At 66.7% G+C, this 12,678-nt stretch overlaps 1 protein-coding gene across 1 annotated transcript in view; it reads right to left on the bottom strand.

The window, feature by feature from the left end:
• Window positions 1–7,383: 7,383 nt before the first annotated feature.
• IKZF1 (IKAROS family zinc finger 1) overlaps window positions 7,384–12,678 on the bottom strand; it is a 67,095-nt gene continuing 61,800 nt past the window's right edge. The window contains 2 exon segments of the mRNA XM_079785353.1: window positions 7,384–9,170; window positions 9,173–9,192. Of these exon segments, the coding sequence (XP_079641479.1) occupies window positions 8,490–9,170; window positions 9,173–9,192 (701 nt within the window). The 3' untranslated portion in view covers window positions 7,384–8,489.

The following is a 12,678-nucleotide window of genomic DNA, read 5'->3' as shown; positions in this document are numbered from 1 at the left end:
GGCCGCTCCTTCCCTATTTGCGGGAAATCCCACCCTCCCCTCGGCCACCAGCCTCGGTTTCTGTTTTGCAGGCGGATGGTCGGGAGGGGACTGGAGGTCAGGGAGGACCAGCGGGTGCAGGCACCCACGGGGACCTTCCCGGACTCCGCTCCGCGGCCTCGCCCGGGGAGCCAGTTCCCACACCCTGAGGCCCAGCGCCTGGGAGAGGCCGTGCCTCAGGCCAATGCGGCGTCCCTGGCACAGAGCAGGTCCCAGGGGAAGTGAAAGTTGCTGCACAATTTGAATACTGAGGCAGCTTCCAGGATTCGGTCCCAGCGAGGCCCTGTGGGGAGCCAGCGGGGGCCCAGGCCTCACAGGGGAGGGCACCCTGGTTGCTGGGAGCCGCCTGCTCTGGGTGCTGTGCGGGACCTGGGGGGCTGGGGTGGGGCTGGGGAGCCAGACAGGCACAGGGTCTCGCGGCACCAGGGTCACGGCACGCTGCCGCAGAGCCGCCCACGGCCACAGCACCGGAGGCTCCTCGCGCTGCGCCCGCCTCCGGCTGACAGCTTGGCTGACTCGGAAAAGCATCGCCAGTGGCGGGTCGGTCCGGCTGAGCCCTTATTTCAGGGCTTTTCCCATCCGTCTGTCTGATCCCCTCTGAACCCGCCTTCCCCGCACATGTCTTCACCCCATCACCTGAACCCAGGCACACGGCTTAGAAGGGGATTTTCAGGTGTTTCCCCCCGAAACTAGTGTCCACCCCAACTCCCAGCATGCAGTGCTGCCACAGGGCCACACCGCCCGGGCACGGATGTGAGGATTCTCACCCACGACCAAGTGGCCGCGTCTGAACAAACCGTGGGTCCCTGTCGGCGCTGCGTAAACCCGGCGGCGCCAGGCTTGGGAACTGCTGGGGAAACAAAGGCACTTCACTGGCCTCATCCTATCTCCCTCTCACTAAAGGGACGTTCCCGCTGCGGGCGGGCGGGCAGACAGACGGGGCGGAGCGAGGACAGGCAGGTGCAGGTCGCCAGGGGGAACGTCCCCTTGCAGTTGGAGCCTCGCTCTGAGTTCTGTCCCAGCCAGAACCCAGGGGCCCAGGCCTCTGAGCCGGGTGCGGCCTGACCCCGCGGGCAGACCCGGGGCCGCCCCGCCGCCTGCAGCCCGTGCTGCTCAGTGCTTGGTCGCCTCCGTGGCGCATTGCTTCCACGTTTGTCCGTGGCGCATTGCTTCCACGTTTGTCCGTGGCGTGAGGCGGGTGCCGGGGTGACGTTGGGGGTTCCCTGTCTTGTCTGAGCCTTGGGGTCCATGTTTGCTGATGGGAAGAGGAGCCAGTAAGGAGCCGGCTCTCGGGGGCCCAGCACCTGGCTGGCGACACCAACCTGGCCACGCTCACGCTGTCTCTGTTTGAGGTCCGCCCCCTCCGCCAGGCTGGGGTCTCTCACCGAGGCCCAAACCCCGCCCGGCCTGGGAATGGGATGCTGCCTGCTCTTCACGTGTGAACACAGACGCTCCGCACCCTGGTCAGACCGGTTACCCAGGCCGGAAGGCGGGTCCCACAGGTCCCACTGAGGGAGGCTGGGCCGGGGAGGGGACAGGCGCTCTCCTGCCATGAGGAGAAGGAGACCGAGGACTCCCCCTCCCCCCCCCCCCCCCCCCCCCCCATTGCAGCCCCAGCCCCAGCCCCAGCCGCTGTGGCCTCAGCAGGAAAGGCTGACGAGGCCTGAGAGGAGTCACAGCCCCTCTGAGGCAGGCTCCGTCCCTCCCCCCCCCCCCCCCAATCTGGAGCATCCACTCAGTCTCCTGCATCCCAGGCCCACCCCGGGCATGGCCGCTGCTTCTCGGCCAGCAGGGACTGCGGGGTGACCAAGAGGCCAGTGGGACGTGGGGGTCACACGCACCCTCGCCCCTCCCCCCAGAATCCTCTCCGAGGCCATGGCGCAGGGCGGCAGTTCAGGGGCGTGTGCCTTTACCTTCGCCCCTTAAGCCTTTCTCTGGTGCGCGAGGGCTTTAGGGATGAGGCTCAAGGGTGACTCTGTGACCTTGCAAAGGTCACTGTGCTTCCCTGGCGCTGGTTTCACTGCCTGAGTCTCCGCCTACCTTCCTCCTGGGACCCCACTGCCCCCGGCCTGGCCTGCAGGACCAGCAGGGACCCCGTCCTGCTTCCTCCCCGGGTCCTGCTGGGCCGGGACCCAGAGCCCCCAGCTCCCTGACCTCCCGCTGGTCCGCCCAGAGGCCCTGCCCTTCCAGGGCACTCAGCAGCCCTCCTCCCCTCTCTCCCTCCTCCCTCCCTCCCTCCCTCCCTCCTTCCCTCCTAATTGCTCTCTCCCCCTCTCTTGCTCTCTTTCATCTCTTCCTCTCCCCCTTTCTCTCTCTCTCCCCCTTCCTCTCTTTCTCTTTCCCTCCCTCCTTCTCGATCCCTCTCCCTACCTCCCCCTCTCTCCCTCCCTCCCTCTCCCTCTCCTTCTCCCTCCCTCCCTCTCCCTCTCTCTTTCTCCCTCTCCCTCCCTCCCTCTCTCTTTCTCCCTCTCCCCCCTCCCTCCCTCCTCTGGTTTAACTGAGTGTCTCCTCTGACAGGGTCATCTCCCTCCCTCTGCCTCAGGCCCTGCGTTGGCTGGAGGCGGGGTCCTGCGGGGAAGCAGGCCTCTGTGCTGTGCGCCATCCTCAGCATCCTGGAGGAAAGGGACAGTGTGTGCCAGCCGGTTATGCGTTCTCGCAGGGCAGACCGGGTGCAGGGAGGAGGGAGTGGTACAGAACAGGGAGCTGTGGGCTGACCGGCACACCTTTCCCGGGAAGACCCGCCCGCCACGCAGACGGGGGCCGGAGGCAGCCAGGAAGGCCTCAGCCGGGCGCTGTGGGGAAGGACCGTGACCCCTAGTCGTCCGCCCTGAGGAACGGGAGGGGCGCGCCCCGGGGTGAAGTGCCTGTGGGCCCGCTCCAGGCATGCCTGCCCGCAGTGCCCGCTCTTGCAAGACCGCATTAAAGCCTCCTCGCCAGGCGTCATGTCTCCAAGTTCGTTATTTGCATTCGGACGGTGAGCATTTCTCACACCCACCTTCACCTCACAGCCCCCTGTGCTCCCCCAGACAGCTCTGTCTCCCGGCCGAGACCCCCCCCCCCCCCGGGAGGCCTGAACCCCGAGGTGCTGAGAGGATGCAGGGAGCCTGTGGCCCGTGCCCCGCCTTTCTCCGGGGAGCTGGGCCATCACCCGGGGGCGGGAACCTCCCTGCCGAGGCCAGGGGCGTCTACCCCGTCGCTCCCGGCTGTCCCTCGCTCCCTGTAAGGCTCCGGGCTTTATAAGGCCCCGTCCCGCCTGTGCCTCCCCTGGCAGGACCAGACGGTCATCTCACAGGCCTGGCATGGCCCACGGGCCAGACGTCCCCACGCTGATCTAGGGCAAGACAGACCGCAGGGCCCGGAGCCGGGCGCGGGGCACCCCAATGCTCACACTGTCCAGCCACAGGGCCCCGACCCGTGCCTGCTGTGAGGTTTGGGGTGACCAAGACAAGACTTCCGCCCCCAAAGACTGATGGAGGAGTGGCCCACACTTGGCACCTGGAGCTGATGCAGACTCACACACAGGCTCCAGAATCAGGCACAGGGCTCTCAGCCTCTGGACCAGTGGTCAGCAAGCTCATTAGTCCACAGAGCCAAACATCAACAGTACAACGACTGACATTTCTTGTGAGAGCCAAATTTTTTAAACTTCTTCTAACGCCACTTCTTCAAAATAGACTCGCCCAGGCCATGGTATTTTGTGGAAGAGCCACACTCAAGGGGCCAAAGAGCCGCATGTGGCTCGCGAGCCACAGTTTGCTGACCACGGCTCTGGATGAGCTCAGAGCCAGCCAGGCATGGGTGTGGGTTAGGGTTAGGGTTAGGGCTAGGCCTAGGGTTAGGGTTAGGGCTAAGACTAGGGCTAGGGTTAGAGCTAGGGTTAGGATTAGGTCTAGGCCTAGGGCTAGGGTTAGGGTTAGGGTTAGGGCTAGGGTTAGGGTTAGGGCTAGGGCTAGGGCTAGGGTTAGGGTTAGGGTTAGGGTTAGGGCTAGGGTTAGGGTTAGGGTTAGGGTTAGGCCTAAGGCCAGGGTTAGGGTTAGAGCTAGGGTTAGGGTTAGGGTATGGGTTAGGGTACCAGACGCTCAGCCTAATGTTTGGAGAAGCTCAATGCCCGTGTGGTACGGGGCATGCCAGGGTCAGTGCCTGTTTGTTTTGGGCCAGGGCTGCAGCCTCTGTGAAGATTGTCATGCGGGCAGGAAGCTGTCTTGGGTTGCAGCTCTGGCCCCATCTGGATGCCAATGTGGAGTCTGAATTTGGCCCCTGGAACGGGTTCTCCGGCCTCTGGTAGTCTGTGATGGTGACAGCATTCCCGGCTCAGAGACAAGCCCATTCATTTGTTCCCGGTAGTCGCACAGGATGGTTATTTTTCTTGGGGAAGCTCACATCCATTTTAAAAGGAATCGGGTGGTTTAAATGGGTGGGAGCTGGGTGTGTGTGGGGGGCCCAGGCAGGTTCTGTGAAGGGCAGTGCCCCGAGGGCGGAGGACCCTGAAACCCGGCCCTCAGTGTGGGCTGGGCCCGCCCTCACCATAGGAAGCCGGGGACGTGGCGTGAAGAAGGTCCCGCAGGTGGTGACAGGCCCTGGAGGCCTAGTGAGCGGCCTCCACACAGCTGCGCCCCCCCCACACCCTCGTGGTACCGAGTAGAGCTATTGGGGCGTCCCTAGTGGGGAGGGCACTGCTTGGTGACCACGGAAGGCAGAAGGAGGCAGGGAGGGGCCTGGAGCGTGAGCTTGAGGCCCAGGGCCCTGGACCGGCCACGAAGGGGCGGGGAGGCCTGGCTGGTTCGGGCGGGAGCAGAACCTCTCTGGAAAATTCACACGCCCAGCGCCACCTTGGGCGGCCCCACAGCACATGGGAAAGGGGAAGTGAGACTGGTCGGCCGCACCGCCATCCATGCCCCGCGCTGTGGGGACCGCGCTGGTACCAAATTATCCCCGTTATGCAAATCCCCTCCCCAGCCGCTGGGCCCAGTCCTGTGTGGGGACCGTGGTGGGCGTGTCTGCTTTCTGGCCGGCCACCACCTGCTGGGCGGTGGGGGTGGGGTGGTCCCGGAGCAGCGAGGGGGGAGCAGCCCCCCAGCCCCCCGGTGCCCACCGGCCCCGATGGACGAGGGCCGAGCAGGGCAGAGCTCCGGATGTGGCCTTGCCCTGTCCCCGCCTTGCCCCCGAGTGGAAACAGCAAGGGGACTTCACAGGGAGGTGTCCCCTCCTCTCCAGGGAGATGCGACCGGAAGCCGCGTTTCTGCAGCAGCAGGTCCGTGCCGAGGCCTGGGCCTGGGGGAGGAGTTCCCCTTTGCCCCCCGCAGCTTCTCTCTGGCCCGGCCCACCCGCCCACCACGGCCTTGGCCCCCTCTGGCCCCCCCCCCCCGGACTCCCTCCCCAAATGGCTCTGCAAGTGTCCAGGAAGCCCTGCCAGCGGCTTCTTCTCAGCCCCCTCCCCCCCCCCCCTGCATCTCCTGGGCCCTGGGGGCGAAGGCCTCTCCTGCAGGGGGCGCTCAGGGTTGCTCCTGCCTCTGCTGCTCTAGGTCGCCTGCCGCCGCCCCTCTGTCCTCTGCAGCCCCCCCCACCTGTCACAGCCTCCCCGGCCGTGACTCTCAAGTCTCTATCCTCTCTCCACTGCTGAGCGCCACCAGCTCCTCGTCCAACCCTCTGCCCCCCCTTTCCTAGTGACGGCCTGTGCGGGGTCTGAAGCTTGGGGCCAAGGCCTCAGGGATCCTTCGGGTACCATGGCTGAACCAGCTGAACCAGATGCTGGGGCGGCAGGCGCTCTCTGAGCTCCGTCTCCGTGCCCGGGGGCGGCTGTAACGACCATCAGAGACCAGCCGGTAGCTTGTGGACAAGACATTTATTCTCACGGCTCCGCAGGCGGGAGTCCCAGGTCCATGAGCGTTTCACACCGTTCGGATCCAATGCTGTGCCGTGTGCACTGGCTCCCCGCCCCTTATGTCTGGACCTGAACCCACATGACGCCTGCGGATTTCTCCAAAAGGGAGGATTTGCCCCACCGTGTGTGTGAGGTCATGCCCTTCCGGGGCGGAGCCAGCCCTGGCACCCGGGCCCTGGCTGAGCGTGCCGCGTGCGTGCGAAGGCCCCGGGGGCAGGTCACAGTCCTCTGTGCCCCTGGCGTGGGCCCGCCGCTCCGGAGCGCGCCACGGCGGGCTGGGCGGGGCCGGATGTACTTCTTGTTGCCCGCCACCTGCCCCCACCCTGTGATGCACACCCGTGGCACCACGCCCAGCACAGGGGGCCGGAGGCGCTCAGCCGGCGGGGACCACCACCCGCTTGGCCGCACGCAGGCTGCCGGGATGGCGTCCGCAGGGATCGCCACGCGCAGCGCCTCCCCTTAGACAAGGCGACTTCACGATGAGGCAGACAGCATTCCTGCGTTTATTTGTTCTAAGACTACAGAAGAGGCGTCTCAAAAAGTGTACAAAAGGGACTCTGGTCCCCCAGGGCCCAGCCGCCGGGATAATTGAACCTCGCCGCGGAGGCAGGGCGGGGATCCCACTGTTTCCTCCCTCCAGTCCGGTGCGTGCAGCTGCGGGCAGGCGGCTGCGGACCCGGCTGCACAGGGCACACCTAGGGGGCCTGACCAGCCTCGCCGCGCAGCAGGGAAGGGTATCAGGAAGTCCCTGCAACCATGTTGCCAACTGACTCGGCTCACATCCCCAGTGAGCACAGGGCGCCCACCGCCTGCGAGCTTCTGGAGTCCACCTGCTTTGGGTTCATTTTAAAGTAAAACACCCCACAGCCCACAGCCCACAGCCACGCTGAGGAGGCGGAGGTGGGAGGGCTTAGGGAGAGCTGTTCCTCCGTGGCTGCGGGGACCCGAGGCGCGAGGTGAGAGGAAGTCACCTGCTTCTGGCCTGGCTGCCGGGCCATTCACCTCACCCTGCACCTCATTCTTGTTTTGCCGAGAAGAAGACAATGTTTTGCTATCAGAGTGACAATGCCATCGCCACGAACCCAGGAAAAAAAGCACAAACGTAGGAAAACAAAAACAAAACAAAACAAAACAAAACAAAACAAAACAAAACAAAACAAAACAAAACAGACTCACAGCTGCGTCCCAGTCGCTGTTTCCCAGGGAACACTCCGGTTTCATGATGCGGCCGCGTCCACGCTGGACGGGGACAGGCTGGTACCCGAAGCGACTGGGGCTGGGTCAGCCCTTCACTGTTAAAGCCACGATCCCACCCTTCTCCCGAGGGCCGTCCAGCGAGGACAGGCCCCTGCCCAGCTCCACGGGCCGGTCAGGGGGGACCTGGCCGGGGGCAGGTGCAGGCTTTCTGCACCAGGGAAGCCGGGGCGGGGGAGGCCAGTGAGGCCGAATGGTGGATTCTCCGCATACCAACATGTGGCCTGTGGCCTGCAACCCTCCTTCCCCTGGGGTTTATTCATTTTTAAAAAATATATTCTTATTGATGTCAGAGAGGAAGGGAGAGAGAGAGAGAGAGAGAGAGACATCAATGATGAGAGAGAATCATGGATCAGCTGCCTCCTGCACGCCCCACACTGGAAATTGAGCCTGCAACCCAGGCACGTGCCCTGACCGGGAATCCAACCGTGACCTCCTGGTTCATAGGTCGGCCCTCAACCGCTGAACCACGCCGGCCGGGCCATCTGACGTTTATTTTAAACCCAGGGAGCGAGTAGGAAGCCGAGACACACACCCACCCCACCCAACAACAGGACGAGCCACAGCAGGAGAAGGCGGAGGGCATGCGAGGGCCGACTCACTGGCTGAGGGAGGCCTGAGCTTTAGGTCCAGACGTGGCCGCCTGGCAGACATAATTTAATCACCCGTCGCCAACCTAGGAAACCTTACTTAAATACAACGTTTCAGAGAGAACGGAGACCCAGTGTAAACCCGACAAGGAGGGTGTCAGGAGACAGCCCATCGGCTGGAAAAGGCAGGGGGAGGCGGGGGAGCGTTGAGCAAAGGGCGGCGTGCAGTTCTGGGTCAGCCTCGGCCGAGGCCTCTGGGAAAGCAGCTCCCGCCGAGCGCCTGCGCGGGGGCCGCTGGGCACAGGGCACGGGACTGCGCAGCGCACGGTCCACGAAGGCTCTCGCGTGGAGGACGGCCACGGGGCAGGCGTGCTGTCCCCATGGTGCCCGTGGGCTATTGCAGCTTCAGCATGCCCCGCCGTGCTGGGCACAGGCCCCTGCGCGGGAGGCCACCGCTGTGGGCTCCGTCCTTTTTTTTTTGTTAATCCTCACCCGAGGGCATTACTTCCATGGATTTTTTTGGAGAGAGTGGGGGACGGGGGGAGAGGGGGAGAGACAGAGAGAAACATCGCCGTGGTGCGATGTGCGAGAGACACGCCCTGGGCTGCCTCCCACAAATCACATTCCCAACCAACTTAAAAAACAAGCACACGCAGAGGAGGGCGCCCCTGGGAAGGCGAGCCCGCGTCCGGTTGGTCCGTCCACGCTGCCGGCGTCGGGCGCGCTTAGCTCAGGTGGTAGCGGTGCTCGCCCCGCGTGATGTGGGAGGAGAACTCGTACCTGTCCTGGCTGTGGTAGCCGCACATGTTGCACTCGAAGGGGTCGCGGAAGCCGTGGCAGCCCATGTGGATGGTGTACATGACGTGGTCGAGGAACAGCACGCGGCAGTGTTCGCACTTGTAGGCCTTGAGCGGCTCCCCGCCCGCGCCCACCACGCGGAGGGCGTCCTGCGCGCCGTCGGCGCCGGCCCGCAGCCCCTCGTAGGCCGGCAGCTCCTCCTTGATGGCCAGCCCGTTGCGGGCGTGGGCGCCGTGGCTGAGGTAGAGGAGGCCGGCCCGGTGCTCCTCGTTGCTCTCCGTGTCGGTGGAGTCGTGGCCGCTGTGGCTGGGCGAGGCCTCCCGCTCGGAGGACAGGGACTTGGCCTTGCACAGCAGCAGCAGGTTCTCCACGGCGCTGTCCTGCGCCGACAGGCCGGCCCGCGCGGCGCCCTCCCCCGGCGGCTTGTGCAGCGGGTACAGGGGGCTGAGGACCGGGCCCCCCTCGGCCCCGCCCGGGGGCGTCTGCACCAGTGGGCGCAGGGACTCGGCGCCCAGGTAGCTGATGGCGTTGTTGATGGCCTGGTCCATCACGTGCGTCTGCATCAGCTCGTGCTCCTTCTCGTAGCCGCTGCCGCCGTCAAAGGGCGCGCGTCCGGCAGGCACTTGTCCCCTGTGGGAGGAGGCGGTCAGCGTGGCGGGCCGGGCGGCGGCAGGTCGTCACGGGGCCCACACAGCCCGGAGCCCAGCCCGGGGGGGGGGGGGGGAGGGGGCTCTGCCTCTGGGCGCCCGGCACAGCCGCCCTGGGGTGGGTTTAGGGGAATCCCGGGGGCACGTGAGGGAGTGAACCGGGGAACAGAGCGGTGCTGTCCACGGAAGGCACAGATGTGAACGGACTGAACGCAGAACTCCGTGTGTCACTGACACGCTACACGGGAGCTGCACGTTGCCTGAGGTACGTTCAACATGTGCCTGAGTGACGTGTGACTCGCCACAAACCCGTTTAATCCACTAGGCGACGACGTGGCCTTTCGCATAGTGAGCCACGCACTTCTCTGAGCGAGGGCGGCGTGCCTGTTAGATCCCGAGCGTGACGTTCGGGCGGAGTCATCGGGGAGAGATCCGCGCGCTCTGTGCATGGAATGGGGCATTCCTCTGCACGCCGATGGCGCCCTCAGACCTACCCGCGCCCCACACCCCTCACCGGGACCCGCACCCCGCGCCCCTCACCGGGACCCCACGCCCCTCACCGGGACCCCGCGCCCCACGCCCCTCACCGGGACCCCGCGCCCCGCGCCCCTCACCGGGACCCCACGCCCCGCGCCCCACGCCCCTCACCGGGACCCCGCGCCCCACGCCCCTCACCGGGACCCCGCGCCCCACGCCCCTCACCGGGACCCCGCGCCCCACGCCCCTCACCGGGACCCCGCGCCCCGCGCCCCTCACCGGGACCCCACGCCCCGCGCCCCACGCCCCTCACCGGGACCTCGCGCCCCACGCCCCTCACCGGGACCCCGCGCCCCGCGCCCCGCGCCCGTCACCGGGACCCCGCGCCCCTCACTGGACTCCGCCGCCCTGGACCGGGCGCCACGGGGACGGAGAGCCGGCAGCAGACCGCGCTCCCGTGGGGAAGGTGCTGAGCAGGAGACGCCCCGGGGCCGCTCCCCGTGACCGGCCACGAGACGCGCTGCCACGGCCACGCACGTCTGAGCTCCGTCTGCAGGAGCCCCTTCCCACGAGAGCGGGAGCCTGCGTCCAGCCTCGGCGCACGTTTCCATGGAGAAGTAACCCACTTCCTGGGCGGACACCTCGGGGACACGGCTGTGCTCTCCGCGGGGAGCCGGGCTGCGGCGGGTCCCGGGCCACGGCCCCTGTCAGGCCGGACTGCTCCCCTCCAGGCGGCCAGCTCGTGGGCTGAGTGCGCGAGGCCGCCAGGCGTGTGGACGCATTTGCATCAACCCCCCCGCCCCTTCCTTCCTCAACACATCCGCCCGGAGCATCTCCTACGGACCCACCGCGGGACAGCCAGGCGAGCCAGCAACAATGGTCCCCGTCCTCGCAGCCCAGAGGGACGGCGGGGGGGGGGGGGACCCCAAAGCTTGATTGCACAGTGCATCTCGCGTCCTCTGAGGACAAAGGAGGCTCCGGCGGGGGGTGCTCAGCCGGCGAGCGGCTCTGGGTCCCACAGGGAGAGCAGCAAGAGGAGCCAGGTCAGGAGGAGCCTGGAGCTTGGGGGGCGGGGGGCGGTCGTGAGGCCAGGGCCCTGGGCACAGGGTGGGGGACAGCGCCGGCTCGGGGGGCAGGGCTAGACCCCGCAGAGGCTTGGTCCAACGGATGGCTGGAGCCACTGAGGCTGAAGGAAGAAAGCCCGCGAGTCCCAGGGAAGACCAGGCGGGGGGGGGACGGAGGAGGCGCTCACTCGGCCTCCCAGGAGTCCCAGGCAACGGCTGGCGGTGCGGGTGGAGGGGCGGCAGGAGGCCCCAACCTCGCACGCTGACGCCCCACACCCAGGTCTCCCGCCAGACCTGGGCCACAGGACCGACTACCCCCAGACCCCCCCCAGTTCGCAGACCTGCTAATAATTCCCATTGTTTGTTCTTTTTAAAATCCCTGCCCGAGGACGTTTTCCACTGAGTTTTAGAGAGAGTGGGAGGGGGAGAGACAGAGAGAAACATGGATGTGAGAGAGACACCGACGGGCTGCCCCCTGCACACACCCTGACCGGCACCCGGGCCAGGGAGGAGCCTGCCACCGAGGTCCGTGCCCTTGACTGGAATCGAACCCGGGACCCTTTGGTCCGCAGGCCGGCGCTCTACCCACCGAGAAAACAGGCCCGGGCACTAATAGTTCTTTACAAAACCCCGTGATGGCCCGGGAGCCGGGCTCAGCCCTCCAAGTGTCTAAGGTCTCGTTTCTCGCTCTGAATGGACAGGTGTCACATGACGGCTTGGCTTCCGCTCATTTTAACACACGGGGTGGGGGGGGGGGGGTGTCCGGGAGGCACAGGCCCTGACCACGTGCCAGGCGGCCTGCGATCGCAGACGGAGACCTGGTGGATGGCCAGGCACCCCTCCGCGGACGCCGGCCAGCAGGGCTGCCGTGCCGGGGGCGGGGGGGGGGGGGCACAAAGGTGCCGCCTCCCCCTCAGAGGCCAGCGGAGGGACTGGACAGCAGGACGCAAACCACGACTGCCCCCTGTGCTGGGGGTGAGGTGCTAAAGGTCGTCACCCTCTCCCCAGGACAGGATGTGGCCGCTCGGGCTCACGCCCAGCCTTCCCTCGATCTGGGGGGAAGGAGGGGGAGAGGGGGGGACAGGGGGTGGGAGGGCGGGGAGGGGGCGGGGCCCTGCGGACAAGTCTAATGAACGTAAAGTGCCTGTGGCCCCCCAAGAAGGAAGCGTTCCCTCCCAGCACCCTCTCCTCCCCACGGCAGGGCTCTGGTTTCCCGGGCTCCAGCGAAATCGGTTGTTTTAACGCCCGGTGTCAACAACAGATGGGTGTGGGGGACACACACGTTTCAGAAGATGGTGGCGTATGAAACGCCCTCAGAATCCCTCTTCCCTCAAACCCACTTGGGCGGCCGGGGAGAGAGGCACGCCCTAAGGAAACGCGCATTTGGGAAAGTCAAGGACAAGGAGAGAACCCCTGGCCGGGCCGCTGACCTCACTTCCGTGGGAACCACGCCAGCCCTCGGCACCCCCAGACCCCTCGGCACCCCCAGACCCCTCGGCACCCCCAGACCCCTCGGCACCCCCGACCCCTCGGCACCCCCAGACCCCTCGGCACCCCCAGACCCCTCGGCACCCCCGACCCCTCGGCACCCCCAGACCCCTCGGCACCCCCGACCCCTCGGCACCCCCAGACCCCTCGGCACCCCCGACCCCTCGGCACCCCAGACCCCTCGGCACCCCCAGACCCCTCGGCACCCCCAGACCCCTCGGCACCCCCGACCCCTCGGCACCCCCAGACCCCTCGGCACCCCCGACCCCTCGGCACCCCCAGACCCCTCGGCACCCCCAGACCCCTCGGCACCCCCAGACCCCTCGGCACCCCCAGAGCCCTCGGCACCCCCAGACCCCTCGGCACCCCCAGACCCCGCGCCAGCACAGCCTCCGTGCAGCAGGGCTTCCCTCCACTCCGATCAAACACAGCGCCACTCT

The sequence above is a fragment of the Cnephaeus nilssonii genome, assembly GCF_951640355.1.
Source record: "Cnephaeus nilssonii genome assembly, chromosome: 12".
In the NCBI taxonomy this organism is placed as follows: domain Eukaryota; kingdom Metazoa; phylum Chordata; class Mammalia; order Chiroptera; family Vespertilionidae; genus Cnephaeus; species Cnephaeus nilssonii.
This window is presented reverse-complemented; position numbering and strand designations above follow the sequence as displayed.